This window comes from Heterocephalus glaber, unplaced genomic scaffold, assembly GCF_053883595.1.
Source record: "Heterocephalus glaber isolate CG9 unplaced genomic scaffold, H.glaber_assembly_v1.0 deba00000621, whole genome shotgun sequence".
Taxonomy (NCBI): domain Eukaryota; kingdom Metazoa; phylum Chordata; class Mammalia; order Rodentia; family Bathyergidae; genus Heterocephalus; species Heterocephalus glaber.
Window position 1 is genome coordinate 22,767,361 of NW_028258153.1, and position 21,448 is coordinate 22,788,808.

The 21,448-nt window shown below is 39.9% G+C and overlaps 2 protein-coding genes across 3 annotated transcripts in view; one reads left to right on the plus strand and one right to left on the minus strand.

The window, feature by feature from the left end:
• The window catches only part of Sumo1 (small ubiquitin like modifier 1), a 25,131-nt gene continuing 3,683 nt past the window's right edge, over window positions 1-21,448 (plus strand). Inside the window, exons 1-4 of one of the 2 annotated variants that reach the window (XM_004851205.4) lie at window positions 1-527; window positions 13,878-13,952; window positions 15,294-15,371; window positions 19,402-19,473. In XM_004851205.4, coding sequence (XP_004851262.1) covers window positions 357-527; window positions 13,878-13,952; window positions 15,294-15,371; window positions 19,402-19,473 — 396 coding nt within the window. In that variant the 5' untranslated portion in view covers window positions 1-356. The remainder of the gene's footprint in view (window positions 528-13,877; window positions 13,953-15,293; window positions 15,372-19,401; window positions 19,474-21,448) is intronic. The other variant, XM_087206270.1, reaches the window with a different exon arrangement.
• Window positions 13,543-21,448, minus strand: part of Kiaa2012 (KIAA2012 ortholog) — a 147,314-nt gene continuing 139,408 nt past the window's right edge. Inside the window, exon 23 of the mRNA XM_021263620.2 lies at window positions 13,543-15,056. The gene's annotated coding sequence lies outside the window, so the exon portion shown is untranslated. The remainder of the gene's footprint in view (window positions 15,057-21,448) is intronic.

Genomic DNA, 21,448 nt, shown 5'->3' on the forward strand with positions numbered 1-21,448 from the left:
TCTAGGCGGGGAAGAAACAAAGAAGTACCCTGGCTGACTTTCAGAAAGCCCCAAGGTGTTGGAGAGAGGAGGCTAGGCGGCCAGCACGGATCCGAACACGATGGGGCCAGACTGCCCCGGCGGGCTGGGTCTAGGCCCTGGCCTGGTCTAGAGCAACTGGCTTGCGGGTGCCTCTGGTGGATAATTTAGGGCACTCGGAGCGCCCTAGCGCCCCCAGGCCGCGCAGTCTCGTCGTTCTCCTACCTGCCGCCCCGCCTCCCGCCTCCCGCCTCCCGCCTCCCCTCCCCTCCCCCCTCCTCCTTCGCCCCTCCCCACCTCCTCACCCTTCCTTCTCCGCGCATTGCTCTCCCCCCTCCATGCGCGCGGCGGAAGTGACACGAGGCGTAGCGGAAGTCGCTGCCGCCGCGGTGTTGTGCTGTGGGACACTGAGACGGGATTGTAAACGCCGGAGCAAGCGAGGTTCTGCTGCCCCGAGGCCGCTGCCGTGCGGAGACCTGGGGGAAGCCGCAGTCACCATGTCTGATCAGGTACTGGCTGGCAGCCTTCGGCGAGGTGGCTGGGATCGCGATCCGCAAGCCCGCTTGCCCTCCGCCGGGCCGGGATGGAGGCCGGGGGAGGGGCGCACAGCCTGGGGAGGGGGCGGCGGCGGGCGGCGGGCTGGGCCAGGCCAGGCCAGGCGGCGCGGCAGGGGCAACTCTGTGGAACCCCAAGCCGCCGCGTCTCCGAGCCGCCCCGCCCCCCCGCCGGGCTCGCCATCATCTCGGCCCAGGCGGCTGGTCGCGGCAGCAGCCCTCACGCCATCCCCTTCTTTCTCCCGGGTCGACCAGGTGCCGAGCCCCGCTTCCGCCTTCTCGGACCCCGGGGACCCCATCCGCCTCCCTGCAGAGGACTGAGCGCAGAAGCAGCCTTAGGCCCCGGTTATGTAACGGGAGAGAACCCCGGCCGGGAGGCCTCGGGGCCCTCAAACGCGCCTGGACTCCGCTTTGTGGTTCTTCGGGAGGGAGGGCGGGAGGGCGACGCCAGCCGTGTCCCCGGAGCCCGGACCGTGGAGGAGCGCGGGGCCGCAGCCTCCTTTCTCTGCTTAGCTGTTTGTTACTCAGGATTAGTTCATCAACTCTCCAGTTGTAAAAGAACACCCAGAATAACCGAGAAACAAAGTAGAACAAAACTGTTAGCGCAACAAAAATAAATTTCATCTGAACATTAAGCCAATAGATGACTGGGACTGTATTTTTCAGGAAAAGGATAGGAAAACTATGTGTGTATAGAAAATTTGCAGAGCATTTGCAGATATTTCCTGTTAATGGCAATGTTCTTCATCTCAGTGTCAGTGTTAGGAATTTGCTTGGGATTTGTACTGGTCAGGACTGACATTTTTCTTGACGTTTTCCTCATCCTGTTCTAGTTACGTATATGGTTAATTTTTAATTCATAAGGTTTTTGTTTGCTCATACGACTTTGAGTTTTTAAAGTAGTTCTGGACCTTTTACTTGTTTAGTGATAGTTACTCAGAAAACTGTTTTTCATTCAACTCTGGGATGTCCCTGAACTTTTAAATTTAACACATTTACTCTCTTGGGGGTTTGTTTTGGGGGGGGTACTGGGGGTTGAACTCAGGACCTCGCGCTTGCAAGGCCGGCGCTGGAACCACTGAGCTAAATCCCTGGCCCTCCCTTGGGCCTTAACCCAGTTTTGTACCATTTGGTGAGAGCAAGTAACTTTTTTTTTGTGGATTGCCGTTATTGTACAAAATGTATACTCATTTAAAAAATTTATCATAATCTAAATTAGTTTTGGATGGATTTACTTACTAATAATCTAGATTAAGTCCCAGATTGTTATGGGGATGGCATTATAAGTGTCTCTCAGGACAGTTATTTACTTTTTTAATAGGAAAGAACAGCAGTAAATGCTTAGTTTCATCAGCTTTTTATTTTCATGCCAAAAAGTAGCTACAGGAAAACATGTTGACATTTATTTATGAAAGCTTGGTGAAAGAGCAGTATCCAGAAAGAATTAGGAAATAAGATGTAGGATTCTTTTTGCTTCAATTTGAAGGCAGGTCATTTAGGAAGTATGTGAAGAGAGAAATAAAGGACCTAGACAAACATTCTTTTCAGGGAGTCTGTGAGGCCAGAACTGTTGCATCTTAATACTAGGACGTCATTTCATTTTTTCTCTCTCATTCTTTCAAGAGTGTTCAGTGAAGTTTTCTAGAAACTAACCTGACCTGTGATATCACAACAGATTGAAATGTGGAAGCAGATGTGAAAATCCAGCTGCTTTCTATTGAGCCAGACATGAAAGGAATTTGAAAAAATGTGAAATGGTGCCACTCTTTTCACTAATTTTGTTTTGAAAAAGATTTTTAATAAAATGTTATTGTTAACATTACTGAGTTTATTGTCATTTTAAAAATGAATAAATATTTAAAACATTTATCAGTTTCAGTGTTTAATACTGTAAATACAGTATCAATAGGTATAGTCACCCTTACAAAAGCTTTGTCAGGTTCTAAGTGATTTTTTTGTTTTTTTGTACTGAGACCTAAGTGATTTTTAAGAGTGTTACAGTCCATTAAAGAGAACGTTTGAGAACTGTTGCTAGGCTAATTGAGTAGCACCATTATTAATTATTAGGGCCCAGAACAAGTTTGGTGTTGGGTGCTAAAGATTTAAAGATATCATAAGCTGAATCTTTACTTTTAGGAGGCTTACAAGTGAGAGCAAGAATCCCAAATTACTGTGGAATATCAGCAGCATGAGGCTGAATCATTGTCCCCAGAAGATAAACTTCTGTGATATATTCTCTGAGGCTACTCTCAGAAGTATATAGTCTATTGCTAAGATAAGGAGATTGAGTAATTTCACATTAAAATAGATAGATCTTAGATTCACATAGGTTTTAAATTGCTGTGTTCACCATTGACTTGTATTTGGAGTTTGAAACACTTTACAATTCTAACAGTCTCAGCATTATCTAATGGGTTTGTGGACCATTGTCTAAAACAGGTTCTAACCCTAAAGCCTGTAGAGTCTGAGGGTTGAGAATCTACTGAACTTGTATGGAGTGTTTTCTGAGAATTTGTGGGTTGGGGGAGGCATATCAGTGGGGTACATGATCCCCCAGAAAAGTTAAGGATCATCCTTTAGCCAGATACAGAAATCTGATTGGGTGTTCTCCTTTAGCCTAATTTCACCTTCTAGCAAAACAAAGCACTTCTATAGAACCCGAAGCTTCATATCAAAAAGGTAAGGGTAATCTGTACAAATGTTTTACTTCCTGTACTTTGGAGTTTATAGTGTTTCTTTTATTTTTTTGGTACTGGGGATTGAACTCGGGTCCAGTGGCAAAACCACTGAGCTAAATCCCTGGACTATAGTGTTTCTTTTAAATACCAAATCATCAAAGTCTGTTTGGACCTCAGCTCTTGGATTCAGGTCTGTTAATTGTAAGGAATTGAATAACTGATTTGCTTCACTCTTAACTGCATCTCTAGGTTCACTTGACCCACCCCCACTTCAGAAAGACTGAATGATGAATGATTTCTTTTTGTCAGGGATTTGGAAGCATTATATAATTCTAGATATCTGTTGCAGCCTAACAAATTACGTCAAAATTTAATGGTTTAAACTAACCATCTTTTGCTCATAAATCTGCAGTTTGGGCAGGGCTCTCTGGGCTGGATTCATTTCTGCCCCTTGCTGTGAGGGGCCTCAGCTGGGTTTACTCAGATGACTGGATCTTGAGCACCAGGGTGGGGTGAGGGGGAGAAGGGAGGCAGAACTGGGCTCTGCATAAAGTCTCAGTCTGAGTGCCTCTGTCTGGAGACCCCAAGAGATTCAGATTTATGGCAGTTTAGGGTTTACAAAGTGTTCCAAGTGGACCTGGGTCCTGGATTTAATGAGGCTGTTAGGATCCAGCCTTGAACATCTCTGTGTTCTGTTGGTCGGTCAGTCAGATCCCTAAGGCCAGCCCAGATTCAAGCAGAAAACATTTGAGACTCCATTTTTCAATGGGAGTAGTATTAGAATTTGCAATTTTCTTTAATCTGCTATATAAATTGTTTCTTCTGTCACCATTGCCCTGGCACTCTCTACCCATTGAACTCAGGACCTTTTGCTTGTGAGGCAGGCGTAGTGCCACTGAGCTAAATCCCTAGCTTCTGCATTGTTCTTTATAGCTCCCTATGGTTGGTGTTTACTGACCTTAGTAAGAGAGCTCATCTTAGCAAGAGAGGATGATGAGTGTATTAAAATTCATAGTTATGTATCCTATTTATATGATAGAACAAGCGTGTTAAACTAGCTATTACTTGAGGACATAGTGATGTATATCTTAGGCATTCCATGCCCTAGGGGAACAATGATGTGTAGACATGAGGTGCTGCTAGTGTATTTTTACAAGCAGATTATAACAAAACACTTCAAAGAAAGTGTTGCTTAAAAAAAGTAAGACCCTTGGTCTTGAAAAAATAAGTGCTGGGGATGTAGCTAGGTGAGAAGACCTTGGATTCAATCCCCTGTGTGTGGGATGGGGTTGGGGGTGGGGCGAGGACTACTTTGAAAGCAATATGACTCATTGTTGTGGTTAGAATACTCATTAAGGTTAGTTGAGTAGTTCACATTTCAGAACTATAGAACATTTTTCAAATATATTGTGACACCTTTTGGCCCTTCCCCATAGCAATTAGGATGTCACTATTATAAATAATATATAGTATTATAATTGTTTACATTATAAATATCTTTTTCCATTGGACTGTTGGATTTTTTTTTTTTTTTTGGTACAGGGAATCAAACTCAGGACCTTGTGCTTGTGAGGCAGACGCTGGAACCACTGAGCTAAATCCCTGGCCCAGATTTTTTTTTTTTCCCTGCTACTGGGGATCACACTCAGGACCCTGTGCTTGCTAGGCAGGAGCAGTGCCACTGTGTTAAATCCCCAGACCTGGACTGTTGGATTTTGAGAGGCAGGAGTTAGGTTGTATTCATCTGTTTTTTTTGTTTTGTTTTGTTTTTTCCTTTTCCTTATAATGCCCAGGCAGTTGACAGGATAGCTATTTAAAAATGTTTTCAAAGGAATGATTAATCAGATACATTCATTCAACTAATATTAATTAAGTGTTGCTGTGCTCTCAGCACCATTTTAGAGCCTAGAATTGGAAAGTTGCCTCAAAAACATGAACTGGCAAGTATCTTTCTCCTCATTCTGACCCCTTAGTGATGTTTCGTTATTGAGGAAAGCTTGGTTGTCATGGAAGTTTTTTCTTTCATGGTATTTTTGCATACTTTCTAGCTCTTCTCTTAATAATAGACCTGGTAACTTTATATCCAAGATTGAATTATTACTTCTTCTAGGACATTGAGGTGGTTGTGGATAATTTTTCTTTACATCTTTCTCATATCTGTTTTGGAATTTCCTGAAATTGTGATTTATTTATTTATTTGTGTGGTGTTGGGTGCTCTACCATTGAGCTACATCCCCAGCCCTTTTTATTTTTCATTTTTTCAAGTTGCCCTCTTGGGACTTGAACTTGCCATTATACTATCTTAGCCTCCCAAGTGCTGAGATTACAGGTGTGCACCACTCGGGCTGGGGATTTAGCTCATTGGTTTGCTGCCTGCCCTGCAAGTGCAAGGACCTGAGTTCAATCCCCGCTACCAAAAAAACCCAAAAAACAAAAAACAAACAAATGTGCACCACTGTGCCTGGCTAATGATTTTTTTAAATGGGAAATTTATTATTATTATTAGTTTTGGTTTTTTGAGACATTCTTTTCTAGTTCTCTTTCCAGACCCAGCCATCTATTTCCAACATGTTCTGTCTTAGAAAGTTGGGTTGCTAGTGCACCTACTAAATTCTTTTACCACCATGGTAGAAGGTTCAGTCTCTGGATTACCCAGATATCTATCCCCCGCCCCGCCGCCCCCGTACTAGCGATTGAACTCAGGACCTTGAGCTTGCCAGGCAGTTTCGGTGCCACTGAACTATATCCCTGGCCCTTACTTTTCTTTCCAACACCAGTTTTTTCTGCTCTGGAGCTGTGTACCCTTTCTAGCAACCTCTGGAATTCTCTTCTTTGATGAGTTACTGTCCCAGAGTGAGAGCTGAATACTTACACTGTTTGGTGACCACTGTGCCATACCATTTTGTGTTGACCGCTGTTTTTTTTTTTTACAAGGAGAGAAGGAAAGGCCTACGAAAGAGGAGATCACTGGAGACAAACTCTGACTTTTTTGTCCAAGGTCTTCTCATTTTCCAGGCTAGTTTGTCAAAAAAGAAAAGATTGCACTGAAAAGCTGGATGACTGCATTAAGTAGGCATGAGGCTGTTAAACAAGTACAGTGGTGCAAATGTTTGTTTCTGTAGTGGTTCAGAGATGGAAGAGGTTCAAATGGAGTCCTAGGGAAGGGGGCAGCTGATATTTGGAAATTTCAAATGCATATATTCATATGTTCTTATGACATTGAAGTGAATTATTTCTTTTTTAAAAACATTTTTATCCCCTTCCCCTTCAAGCCACCTCCCCTTCCCATGTGCAAAAGCTTTGTTTCCATTTTTTCTTTAAGTGAATTATTTCTTATTCCCAAAAATGAACCCAAAAACTGTCACTTAAACTGACTATTGTGTACAGAAGTATGAAATAGGAGTAAGATTTTATGGTAGAAAATAATACTGTCAGCTTAGTAATTCGTGAACATTTAATAATTGCTTAGTATTTGCTTGGTACTATGGACTATGGAGGTGAAAAAGCTAGGTCTCATTGTAAACTTGTAGAGAAAACAGAGCATATTAACTTGTCACAAAAAACATGAATTTATTTAACATGTAGGTATTGAATATCTTCAAAGTAACAGCTTCTGTATTTGACCAAAAACACAAAGGCAAATAAGATATGCCAATAAGGTCCTCAAGTCTGGTAGGAGAGACAGCTATGCTAATAGATGTTGTATGCTAATAGGTTGTAATAGACAAAAGTCAGCAGTATGTGAACATTTAAGAGGGTTATCTGGGGAATCTTTTTTTTGAAAATGTCTGAGTGGTCTCGAAAGGGGAGTGAGATGGAAAAGGTGCATTGCAAGTAGAGGAGATCATGTGCAGAGATAGTTGAGATTAGGCAGAGGGTCCCATGTTCAGGGAACTGTAGGTAGTTCATTATGACTGGAGGATAGCATACTTGGGAAGAGAACTAAGAGGAGAAAGTTTGATCATGAGGAAGGACCAGAACATGAAGGACCAATGTGTGTATGTCAGTGAAGAAGCTTGGATTCCCTGAAGATTTTGATCAGACCAGATTAATTTTGGGAAGATAGCTCTGATGGCATTTGAGAATTACCCTATAATGTTAATGATCACTAAGGGCCTGAACTAAAACAGTGGAACGGACAGAATGGGATTGGCCATTAAAAATTATCAGAAGCTGGGCTTGGTTGTATGTACCTGTAATCTCAGCACTTGGGAGGTTGAGGCAGGAGGATCACCTTGAGTTCAAGGCCAGTCCAAACTGCCTAGTGAAACAGTGAAACTCTGTCTCCAAAATACAAAAAACAACAACAACCAGAATGATGGATATTGAAGTATGAAATTTGAGAGAGGAAAAAAAGCCAAAGATGACTCTTAAGTTTCTGTTGTGGACAGCTGAGTGTATAGTATTTATTGTAATTGGGAATCCAAGAGGAGTTGTAGTTTTTTGTTTTTGTTTTTTTAGTGCTGGAAATTGAAACCAGGGCCTTGGCATATGCTGATAAGCATGTATTCCACCACTGAGCCAGCCCTGTAGTTTGTTTTGAGTTTGGTTTTCAAGCAGAGGAGTTAAAGCTAACAGGAGTTTGAGATAATACGTTGTTTTGGACGCTTTCACCTTGAAGTACTCAGATATCCAAATAGAGATATTCAGGGACTTGGATAATTGAGTGTAGAACTCAGTCAAGTTGTCAGGTTGAAGGGAATGATTGTGAGTCAGTGGTATTTGATAGATACTTTCTTTTTTTTTGGTACCGGTTATGAACCTTGTGCTTTTGAGGCAGGCGGCGGAACCACTGAGCTAAATCCCCGGGCCTGAGTCAGTGGTATTTGAGAGAGTTCAAGTCTCGGGTCACCCATGGAGTCAGAGAAAACAGCAGAGAATAGAGAACCAGCAATTCAGAGATTTCTGGTTTTTATAGTTAAAGATGAGATCTGCAAGTGTCCCATGGCTTCAGCAGTAAGGATCTAGCTGGTATGGAGTGGTGAGGCATAAATGAGATGACAGTGAGTTGCAGTAAAAGTGGGGGAAGGAGATGCTGAGCCCTCTTGTAAGAAGTTGAGTTAGGAAGAAAGTTTGAGAGCCACAACTGGAGAAGTCAGGTTGGCAGGGTGTGGTTTAAATTAAGAATAAATGCCGCTGGGGATTTAGCTCAGTGATGCCACACCTGCCTCACAAGAGCAAGGTCCTGAGTTTGATCCCTGGTACTGAAAAAAAAAAAAGGAAAATGAATGCCATAAAATGTATGAATACAGTAAATTATAAATAGAAACATTAATGGAGGATAACAGTTGGGGATTGCTATGGTTCCTGGAAGAGCATTTAGGATACTGGACTTTGATGTGCGGAGTGTGATCCTTGGGATAATTTAAGGAGAGAGCCTGAGAGAGGATGGAGAATATATATAAATATATGTGTATATAAGTATGTACATGTATGTATGTATTCATTCCAGGAAAAGGAGATGGGCCATAAAGGGGTGAAAGTGGACATATTCAGGGAATAGCAAATATTTCACTTTAATAGAATAGCAGATAGTCCAATTTAATAGAATTCTTGTGTTTGTAAAGTGAGTAGTGCGAAAAATGAGAATTGAGCATGGTGATAGAATTACTAAATGCAATCCTGTGCAATTTGGTTTTAAACTTTTAGAAGCTCTTTATGATTTTGATCTTAGTTGTGGGATCAGGGAAACTGCTTTGGGAAGAGAGTTCTGAAGCACTGTGAATGATGGATCTGAGGAGGGGAAGAGTTCCTTTTCTTCTGTGCAGCCTGTATAGCTAGTCTGAGAAACACTGGAACGAAAGCACTGGTGTGCTGATGTGTTGCTGCTAGGGAAGGGGCCGGTCCTGCTTTGTGTTAACTTTAACATCCCTCTTCTTAGCACCCCTCCTTTCAGTTAAAGAGAACATGGGGCTAGGTTACTTCTTACTGCCCTTCACTGAAGGGAATAAGCTATCTTTGCTCTCTATAGCTACTTGAAGGGAGAAGCAATTGTTAATTATGAATAAAATTTATAGAAATGTGGCGAGACTATTTGAGAAGGTTAATTTTGCCTGCTGCCATAATGTTCAGTAGTCAGCAGATGTTGAAAGCACTGCAGAATGAAAAACAGGCAAGAGTTGCCGGATGTGTGGCACATGCCTGTAATCCCAGCACTTTGGGAGGCTGAGGCAGAAGGATTGCCTCCAGTTCAAGGACAGCCTGGGCTACCTAGTGAGTTCAGGGACAGCCTGAACTACAAAGGGTGACTCTGCCTTTTAAAAAGGCAAGAGTTCATACTTAGGATATTTCTTTTTTTTTTTTTGGAACTGGGGATCGAATTTGGGACCTTGCGCTTTCGAGGCAGGTGCTGGAACCACTGAGCTAAATCCCCGGCCCGGCAAGAGTTCATACTAATGAAGTCAATTTTGTTATCTAAGCATTTCCTTAGACTCTAGACCAATGGTGGTGAACCTATGGCATGTGTGCTTCAGCAGGCTTTTTTTTAATAGCACAATATTTGTTGGTACATTTTGGGCATACATAACACTCGTAGGGAATTTGAACCTGTACATGGTACATCCCGCCCCTTTTTTCCCATGCCCAGCCTCCCCTCAAGGCCCCTCCCCTCCCCCCATGTACAAAAGCTTTGTTTCCATTTTTTCCTTCTATTTGCACTTTTTTCTTCTCCCTTTCTCCCTCTTCCTGTTTCCCTTCCCATTTGAACATTTTCTTCCCATTTCCCATCTATTATACATTTTAATCCTTATTTCCACTTTCGGTTTCTCATATCAGAGAAACAATGCGATATTTAAACATGTGTGTCTGATTTATTTCACTTAAGAGTGTGGTCTCAAGGTCCATCCATTTAGCTATAAATGTCTGAAGCTCTTCTTTATGGCAGAAAAGTACTCCATTCTATAAAAACACTTCTTAGGCTGGGATTTAGCTCAGTGACACTGCACCAGCCTCACAAGTGCAAGGTCCTGAGTTCAATCCCTGGTACCAAAAAAACAAAAAAACCCAAACCACATCTTTTTTATCCATTCATCGGTTGATGGGCATTTGGACTGTTTCCCAGATTTAGCTATTACAAACTGTGCCGCTATTAACATGGGTGTGCTTATATCGCTGTGGTATGATGCTTTTAATTCTTTCGGGAAGATACCAAGAAGAGGAATAGCTGGGTCAAATGGAACCTCTAGTTTTAGTTTTTCTCAGCAGGCTGTTTGTTATCAAATGGTTTGCCATCACAGCTGTAGACTGTATCTTCAATTGTCTGTCTATCTGCTGGCCTTGAAGTCACTATGTAGTTAGGCTATCCTCAAACTTGCAGTGATCTTCTTGCCTCAGCCAGGGATTATAGGGGTGCACTATCACTCCTGGCTTTGCTCTGTTAATCCCCTCTCCCCGTACCAAGGATTGAACTCAGGACCTTGTGCTTGCTGGGCAGGTGTGGTGCCACAGAGCTAAATCACTGAGCATTTTTTTACTGGTAAAGTGGTTATATTCTTACTGAAATGGATTAACTCTTTGGAATTAATAAAAATTAAAAAGGGTATGTATTTAAATTAGTGGATAATCTGGTGACCAAATGGAGGAAAAATGACTTTTACCACACTGTTGTTGAAATTTCCAGGGTAGTGGTGGTGGTTCTTTCTTTTTTCTTCTTCGACAGAGTCTTAGAGCCTACTGGCCTCACACTCACCGCAATCCTCCTGCCTTAGCTTCCTGAATGCTTGGGATTATGGGCATGCAACTCTTTCCTACTTATTCTGTGCTTTTTTCCTGATTTCAAATTAATTCTCCTAATATTTTTGTTGTCAGCCAACTTTTATCTTCTGAACTTGTCTTATAATGCTTCAGAGGGTCTAAAATAATACATAGTATAAAATGAATTTGTTTTGACTCTACATTAGGCCAGTACTTTTCTGTTTGATTTTAATTTCTAAATAGCCTTTGTTTATGCTGTGTGCTTAATTGGTCTTGGTGCAATTTTGTAACTGGAATACCAGCCTTAGGATGTGAGAAGATAATCTTTGATTCAGAATGTTTGGCTAAGAATTCATGGAGAATGAACTTCTGGCTAAGCAGAGTTGACTGTAGGGTAGTGGCTTCCAGGTGGTTCTCTGGAAGCTTATTATAAACAAATTCTCAGCCCTGCTTCAGACCTACTGAATAGAAAGCTGGGGGTCAGACCTACCAGTTTGTTTCTAAAAGTCCTTCAGGTGTTTTTTTTTTTTTTTGGTACCAGGGATTGAACTCGGGTCCTTTCATTTGCTAGGCAAGTGGTGGAACCACTGAGCTAAATCCCTGGCCCTCCTTCAGGTGCTTTTGATGCATGGTAAAGTTATATCAAGTCCCAAACTATAAGGTATGACATGAAAGAGATCCCTGTCTTGATTTATGGTGAACCAGTGTTTGGGACAGTGATTGACTTTAGGATTTTCTTTGGTTGATTGGCAAGGAAAATAAATGCTCTTTATATTCTCTGGTGCAGATTTTGTATGCTGAGGGGAAGTAATGAGTACTCATAAATGATTAAAATAACATAGGAACTTCTAAAGAATATATTTTTATTAATAAGTGGCAAAATGGGCAGGGTATTTAGCTCAATGGCACCACGCCTGGCTCACAACCAGAAGGTTCTGAGTTTAATCCCTGGTACCAAGAAAATGCCAAAACATTTTACAAAATACTGGTTTTCCAGAGTGTAGTATATTTTGTTCATATCCATCCCATTACTACTCTTTCTTACCCCTCCTTCTCTCCTCTCCTTTATTCCCACACTCTTGTCTAATAGTAGTCTCCCGTCTATTTTCATGTCATCTTTTTTAGATTCCATGCATTAGGGAGAATAGGTGAACACTTGGCTCTTGGAGTCTGGCTTATTTCCTTTAACATTATGATCTCCAGTTCTATCCATTTTTCTGCACGTGACATAATTTCATTCTTCTTTACAGCTGAATAATACTCCATTGTGTGTATACCATATTTTCTTTACCCAGTCCTCTGTGAATAGACAGGCACCTACTGGGCTTGATCTTTTGATCCTCCTACCTTGGCTTTGAGAGTGCTAGGATTACAGGTGCATGCCACCATCCTTGAACCATTTTCAGTTTTTAAAGTAATCTCCATACTGATTTTTCATACTGGTTGTACTAATTTATATTTGTACTGTTGGTGTAGAAGAGTCCTCCCCACCCCAGCCCTGAATTCTCACCAGCATTTAACTGTGTTTTGTATTCTTGAGGATGGGATCTCTGCATTTTTGATTTGTATTTCCCTAATGGCCAAAGCTATTGAGTATTTTTTCATGGACTTACTGCCTGTTTATACTTATTTTGAGAAGTAGCTGTTCAATTCATTTGCCCATTTATTGATTGCGCTATTTCATTTTTTGGTGTTTTTTGAGTTTTTTATATATTCCAACCATTAATCCTCTATTGGAAGAGTAGGTGGCAAAAATTTTCTCCAATCCTGTAGGCTGCCATTTTACTCTGTTGGTTTTTTTCCCGTGCTGTGCAGAAACTTTAATTTGATGTACTCATGTTTTGTTTTGTGAGACAAGGTCTTGCTAGATAGCCCAGGCTGGCCTGTAGTGTTTTTCTTGTGTTTTCTTCTAGTAGTTTTAGGTGTTATACCTAAGTCTTTGATTCATTTTTGAATTGATTTTTATACAGGGCACCTAAGCTGGTTTCATATCTTGGCTGTTGTGAATTTTACCAAATGGTTATGCAAGTATTCCTGTAACATGCCAACATTTACTCCTTTGTATATGTGCCAAGAAACAGTATAACTGGAGCAAACAGTAGCTGTAATTTTAGTTTTTTTTTTTTTTTTTTGTAATTTTAGTTTTTTGAGGAAACACCATACTGATTTCCATAGTGGCTGTACTAATTTACATTCTCACCAGCAGTGTAAAAAGGTTCCTGCCCACTCTTTTCCCCCATCTTGAGCAGCGTGTATTGTTTTTTGTATTCTTGATGATAACCGTAAGAAAGAATCTCAGTGTAGTTTGATTTGCATATCCCTAATAACTAAAGGTGTTGAACTTTTTTTTTTTGAAACAGGCTCTAGCTATATATATAGTTCAGGCTGACCTTGAACTCAGTATGTCCACCAAGCTAGCCCTGAACTGGTGATCCTCCTGCCTCACACTCCCAAGTGCTGGTATTACAGGTGTTCAGCACCACGTCTGGTTTGAACATTTTTTCATATACTTATTGGCCATTTGTACTTCTTTTGAGAGTCTGGTCATTTGCCCATTTATTGATTAAGCTATTTGATTTTTTGATGTTATATTTATTGAGTTCTTTTTTTTTTGGCACGGGGGATCAAACTTGGGACCTTGTGCTTGCGAGACAGGCGGCAGAACCACTGAGCTAAATCCCTGGCCTTTTGAGTTCTTTATGTATTCTAGATATTCATCTTTTGTTGGAAGATTATTTGACAAAGATTTTCTCGCATTCTGTAGGCAGTTTCTTCATTCTGTTGGTTGTTTCTCTTGTGGTGTAGAAATTTTTAATTTGATGTAGTCCCATTTGTTGATTCTTGGTGTTATTCCCCATGCTGTTGGAATCCTTTGAGGAAGTGTCTGCCTATGGGCAGATATGAACTTCTATCTTGAAATTTACTTTTCTTCCAGGAGGCAAAACCTTCAACGGAGGACTTGGGGGATAAGAAGGAAGGCGAGTACATTAAACTCAAAGTCATTGGACAGGTGAGTTTCCGTATTTTTCTTCTTTGATGCTCTTCTAGTGTGGGGATAATTTCTTACACAGAAAATATTCACGTTAATTGAAAATGGCATTTTTATTGATTATGCATGCTTCTCTTGGAGGTAAAAGTCGCTGACATGATTTTTTTTTTTTTTTTTTTTGATACTGGGGATCGAACTTGGGTCCCTGTGCTTGTGAGGCAGGCTCCAGAACCATTGAGCTAAATCCCTGGTGATGATTTTTAAATTACTTTGCTAGGCAAGTTTAGATCACTTTAATTTCTCCAAATGGACACTCACTCTCAGTTGGTACGTTTCATAGGCAAATGTACAAATACTATTTCTTGGTAAGGCCAGGGCCACTGTTAAACAGAAGAGTATGTGTTCTTTTCCTCTGTTCACCCTTCCCTCATCCCCTTTTCCTTTCTCTGGCACCTGTTTGCCCTAGATGTAGTCTGTTTCTTATTGAGTCTTTCTGAGATGTTAAGGTAAGCTGAAGACTTTTGGAGGAATGAATCATCATAATTTCTCCATAATTACATGGTTTTCGTTTTTTAAGTGTGAAAGAATTATAGTAGTGGGATGTTGGTCTCGCACCATCAAAATTCACAAGTACTACAGGCCAGGGATTTAGCTCAGTGGTTCTGCTGCCTGCCTTGCAAGTGCAAGGTCCTGAGTTCGATCCCTGTATCAAAAAAAAAATTCACAAGTACTAGTTTCCTGTATTCCCCCCGAACATGGGATATTATCAGTCTTCAATTTTGTGCCAATATCATAGGTAAAAGTCTTTATTTTGCATTTCTCTGATTATTAGTAGCATGCAGTTTTTGTCTTCTATGTTTATAGTTTTGCACTAATTTTGTATTCATATCCTTTTTCCATTTTTCTGTGATTATCTTATTGAAAAATTTTTAATGAGAGACAGTGAACAATACTATCAAATGCACCACTTTTGTTTTCTTTTTTTTCTTTTTTGATACAGGATCTCTCTATGTAGTTCTGGTTGGCCTTGAATTCACTATGTGGCATGGGCTGGCCTTGAACTTGAGGTAGTCCTCTTGCCTTAGCCTCCCGAGTGCTGGGATTACAGGTGTGCATCACCATGCCCTGTGAATTGAGTGTTTTAAAAAACCTGTTAGGAATGGTGAAAAGAATATTTTGGTAGAAAAGTATAGGTGATAAGGTTTATGTTTCTAGTTTTATTATGTGTGTGTAATTAAATAATTTTGTTAAATAAGTGCGAGGTTCTGAGTTCCATCCCCGGTACAAAAAAAAAAGAATTTCTTTTACGCAAAGTAAATATTTATGCAAAGAGGGATAATTGTTTTTCTTTTATCTCCTTAGGATAGCAGTGAGATTCACTTCAAAGTGAAAATGACAACACATCTCAAAAAACTTAAAGAATCATACTGTCAAAGACAGGTTTGTATATTATGGTATTAAATACAGTGCTTTGCCATAAATGTTTCTTTCCTGAAATCTGTCAAGAAGAAAAAAAATGATTCTGTTCTATTATTTTCACCATTAGGAACTCAAGGAAAAAGCACTCTTAATTTTATCATTATACCTGTGTAATTCTATTTGCTCTCTTGTAGGCCATTTCAGAGTTTGAATTCGTAAGATGTGGAACTAGCATAAAAGTACTCCGAATTGTAAATGAGTGGTCAGCTACATGTTAAATTTAAATGCTAATATTATTATACTGTCTTTATCCATAGCACTAGAGCTTTCTGCTAATTTTATTTCATATCTTCAACATCAAATCTTTTTTTTTTTTCTGGTACCGGAGATCAGACTCAGGACCTTGGCGCATGTCAGGCAGGTGCAGCACCACTGAGCTAAATCCCTGGACCCAAAGAATTTTCTTTTACGAAGATAGATATGGAAGTCTAACTTATGAATACTGAATCCTCACAGCATACAGTCTTTGTGAGCTAGATTACTAGATTAACATTCCTTCAGCCTGCCTGATGCATACTTGGGCTCTGTCACCACCTGGCTTTTGTGAGCTGGAGCAAGTTACTTTTTGTCCCTTTTACTAAAAAGAGAATATTATAGTGCTCACCTCATGAAGATGAAATGAAGTAGCTACATAAAGCTCTTAACATGATGCCTAATGATGCTCAATAAATGCTACCCATTATTACTGTAGTTGATTTTTTTGTACATGCAATTAAAATCAATAGGAGATAACCAAGGATTATTTTAAGTGAAATTATGCTTTAAATTAATAGGTAAAAAATAGGTTTAATCAGTCTCTACTGCAATTGAATTGCAAGCCACCATGGTGGCGCACACCTGTAATCGCAGCATTCGGGAGGCTCAGGAGCATCACTGTGAGCACTCCAAAGTGTTTTGAGGGATATTCTAGAAAGAGATAACAAGGATCACAACTCCATGAACCCCAACAGAATGAATCCACTAGGCAGGGCAAGAAATTCAACAGAAGAGGAAAGAAGGGAGCCAAGAACAGGAAAACAACATGGGATAAGCCAATACATATCAGTTATAACCATCAATGTAAATGGTCTCAACTTACCAATCAAAAGAAACAGACCAGCAGAGTGGATCAAGAAGCAAGATGCAACAATATGCTGCATACACATTTAATTAAAAAAAAAAATTCATAGACTGAAAGTCAAAGGACAGGAACCCAGGAAAAAACAAGGCTATTCTATTTGCAGACAGAGTGGATTTCAAGCCAAGACTGCTTAAGAGACAAAGAAGGTCACTACATCCTTGTAAAGGGTACAATCCAAGAGGAAGAGCTAACAATCATAAATATATATGCACCAAACAGCAGTGTACCCAACTATATAAAACAAATATTAATGGACATGAAAAATCAAATAAGCACTAATATAGTTGTAATGGGGGACCTCAATACCCCACTATCACAAATAGATCAACTAGACAGAAAACCAACAATGAAATATTAGAACTGAACCAAACTTTTGAACAGATGGACTTAGTAGATGTCTACAGTGTTCCACCCCACAACATCAGAATGGATTCTTTGTAGATGTTCTCCAAAGCAGACCACATACTCGCTCATAGAACATGCTTAAGTAAATGCAAAGGAATTGAAATTATCCCATGCATATAATCAGACCATAGTGCAGTGAAATTGGAAATCAGTGGCAAAAGAAACCACAAAGAACTTCATAAACACATCGAAATTAAATAATACTCTCCTGAACAACCAAAGGTCACAGATGAAATTAAAGAAGAAATCAGACAGTTTCTACAATTAAACAGTAATGCCAATAGAACATACCAGAACTTATGGGACTTGATGAAAGTAGTCCTAGGAGGGAAATTTATAGTGGTGAATACCCATATCAGGAAAACAGCGGGCTCAAATAACCTAATGTTGAACCTCAAGCTTGTAGAAAAAGAAGAGCAAGTCAAGCCCAAAACTCATAGAGAGGAGAAAATTATAAAAATCAGAAATTAATGCAATAGAGACTTAAAAAAAAAAGTACAGAGAATCAATGAATTGAAGAGTTGGTTCTTTGAAAGATTAAATAAAATTGACAAACGCTTAGCCTACCTTATCAAAAAAAAAAATGGCCCAGGATTTAGCTCAGTGGTACCATGCCGCCCCTGCAAGTGCAAGGTCCTGAGTTCAATCCCTGGTATGAAATTAAAAAAGGGATCTCCGTGACTCCAAGGCCAGCCAGAACTACATAGTGAGACCTTTCTCAGGAAAAAAAAAATTGACTTGCAGAAAGCTATACAAGTAAAGGAAACAAAAACATTGAAGAATTGTATTACATGATATTAACACAGGCATTGTATGGACTTACTTAATTTTTTGGGGGGGCAAAAAAATGTTGCAAAGATTAAATATTTCCTTTTCCTCCCCATCTTCTCCTCCTCATACCCCTCTTTTCTTGCTTTGTGATACTGGGGATTGAACCCAGAGCCTTTGTGCTGCACTATACTTCCAGCCCTTTTTATTTTGAGACAGAATATTGGCTGTGTTGCCCAGGCTGGGCTTCAATTTACAATCTTCCTGCCTCAGCCTCCCACAGTGCTTGGATTATAGGTGTGTCCCACCATGCCAAGCAGTTTGCAATCTATAGAAAAACTTTTTATATTTAATTTATAGAAGCTTGATAGTTTTTTCCTCTTAACATTTAATGATAGAAATCAAACAAGAAATCCAAAATTTAATTTATGTGAGCTACAACATTTCCCATGAGATACTGTAAAGCTGTAAATTAAATGTTGGTTGAATCACTTGACCATTTTTATTTTATAGATTGGTTTCTACTAAAACTTTTTTCCCCTTGATGCTGGGGATTGAACCCAGGGCTTTGCGCCCGCTAGGCACATAGTCTACCATGAGGCTGTTACTCAGATCCATAGAATCTTTTTATGTCTTTGTGTGTGTTGTTGTACTTTCTATAGAATCTTTTTTTAGATTGCAGTGTGAGATATTTTTCAAAAAAATCCTATAAAGAATATTCTACCTTTGTTAGCCAGTTTATTGTAACTTTGGAAAGAATTTAAATCACATGAAGGGTAAGTTTTCATGGTTTCATACTTATGTAATAACGTGTATTGAGAAGTGGTTTTAATTTAATGCTCTTGGAACAATGTTTAAACACCCACAGTAAAATCTTAATATATTAGGTATTGAGCAAAACTGTCTTTCCCTTTGCTCTTCCCCCTTTCCCTCTTCTCTGTTTTTTTTTTTTGATACCTGGGATTGACCTCAGGACCTTGCGCTTGCAAGGCAGGCAGCCACTGAGCTAAATCCCCGGCTCCCTTCTTTCCCTCTTCTATACCCTTCTTCCCCTTTTGCAGTACTGGAGATTGAACCCAGGGCCTTTGCACTGAATTACACCCCCAGGCTTTTAATACAGTCTTGCTGTGTAGCCTAGGCGGCCTTGAACTCAATAGCAATCCTGCCTCAGCCTCCTGAGTGCTGGGATTATAGGTGTGTGCCACCATTCCCGGCTAAAACCACTTTTGCTTGTATAGTTAGGAGCTGGTGAGGATGTTCATCCAGGTTCTTTCTGATTTCATGTTTCATGCTAGCAAAAAATGAATAAATTAGTGGCGGGAACCACAGGCTTAGAAATAGGTTTGGCTTTAAATTCTTTAGCTGTGTGCCCTCTGTAAGTGCTCTGCAAGCCTTGGGTTCCCTAGTTAGAAAGTGAAGATCAATTGATAATGCTAGAGTTGTTTGCAAAGAACATTTATAATTGTGTATACAAAGTACTTGGTAAATATTTTGATAAATAGTTGGTAAATGACTTGGTAAATAGTTGGTACTCAGTACATGATAGTTAGGATAGTAGTAGCTGTCTAGTGTTATGTTCTGTGCACCTAAGGCTTGCTTTTTGTGTATCAAAGTTCCTATCTATGTCTTCTAATATTTGTATATACATTCTATATATATATACACACATACATACACTTTTTTTTAAACCTTTTTTAGGGAGTTCCAATGAATTCACTCAGGTTTCTCTTTGAAGGTCAGAGAATTGCTGATAATCATACTCCAAAAGAAGTGAGTATAATTTCTTTCTGAATCAATTTAAAGTTCTCCCTTCAATAATTTGTTTCATGGTATAAAGGTATTAAACTGCCCTTTTCTGGTGTCTCCTCTGATTTATGTGGTATATCATTTGTCAGAAAAAAATAATCATTTGGGTTGAGCTTTCAAAATATTGCTTGCGACAGTGCCAATAAGAAGGGAGGTAAAAACAGATTGAGTACTGAAATTGTCATAAGGCCCAGAGGACAGCTCTTTTTCTTTTTTTTTCTTTGGGTACCGGGACAGCTCTTTTTCTTGAGACAGGATCTCACTATTTAGCTCAGACTGGCCTTGAACTTACAGCAGTTCTCCTGCCTCAGCCTCCCAAGTGCTGGTGTTACAGGTGTGCAGAACCACACCTGGCAGACCTGTGTTCTTTTTGACATTTTTGTATTTTTGTGTTTATTTTGTAACACTTTTCAACTTACAGAAAAGTTACAAGAATAGTACAGAAAATTTCCATTATTCTCTTCCTACATTCACCTATTTTTATCATTTTGCTACTTTTTTTTTTTTTTTTTGGTATCAGGGACTGAACTCCGGGACCTTGCGCTTGTGAGGCAGGCACTGGAACACTGGAACCACTGAGCTAAATCCTCGGCCTTGCTACTTTCATTTATTGTCTCTCTCCCTTCTTGTGTATGTGTATATGTGTTGTCTCTGTTTTTTTTCCCTTGTTTTCTCCCAAACCATGTGGAGTAGTTTGTGTACACCATGACCACTTACTCCTTAATGTTTTAGTATTTTTGTTTGTTTTTTGAAGTACTAGCGATTGAATCTAGGAGGGCCTTCACACTGAACTACATCCCCCGGCCCCCCATCCCCCTTTTTAAACTTTTTATTTTGTTTTGTGTTTTTTTGTGCATGCAGTACTGGGGATTGAACTAAGGACCTTGTAGTTGCCAGGCAGGCATGGTGCCACTGAGCCACATCCCTGGCCTTTAACTTTTTATTTTGAGACAAGGTCTTGCTAAATCCCTAAGTTGCCCAGGCTAGACTCGAATTTCTGATCTTCTTGCCTCAGCCTACGAAAGTGCTGGGATTATAGATGCATGCTATCATGCCTGGCTTAATGTATATTTCCTTTGAAAAAGTATATTATTTTACTATTAATACAGTACTATTAATCACAGAGAATTTAATTATTAGAATACTTTTAATTTTTTTTTTCCAGTACTGGGGATCAAACTCAGGACCTTGTGCTTGCCAGGCAGGTGCAGCGCCACTAAGCCACATCCCTAGCCTTAGAACACTTTTAATCTACAACCTAGTTTTGCCATTTATCCCAATTATGTCATCTTTTTTTTTTTTTTTTTTGGTTTTTTGAGACAGTCTCTCACTGGCCTCAAACTTTCGGTGATCTTCTTGCCTCAGCCTCCAAAGTGCTGGGGTTACAGGCATATACCACTGTGCCTGACTTACACATTGACTGTTTTTTTTTGGTACCGGGGATCGAATTTAGAACCTTGTGCTCGCGAGGCAGGTGCCGGAACCACTGAGCTAAATCCCCGGCCCAACATTGACATTTTTGAAGACTACAAACCAATTATTTTCTGAAAAGTCCCTCACTTTGGGGTTGTCTGTTTCTCATGATCAAGCAATGGGCCTTTGGCTGCAATATTATACAAATACCCTTTTCAGGGTATGAAATCTGGAGCACACAGGCCCTTGTTGATTATAGAAAGTTTGAACACTTCATTTGTGCTTTTTTTTCTCTACTCTGTAACTATTTTTCCTGTTATGATCAAGAAATTTGTGCATATTTCACAACTATGTAAATGTCCTCTTTCTCATGAAACATTCCACCTAGGTGTATGGACCACCACTTTCTTGAACACTTCCTTATTTTCTGGTACAGTAAGATATTTCAGACTCACATTGTACTTTCCTTGTCCTTACTTAGCATAATCTCCAGCACATAATAGATACCTAGTACATTTTACTGAGG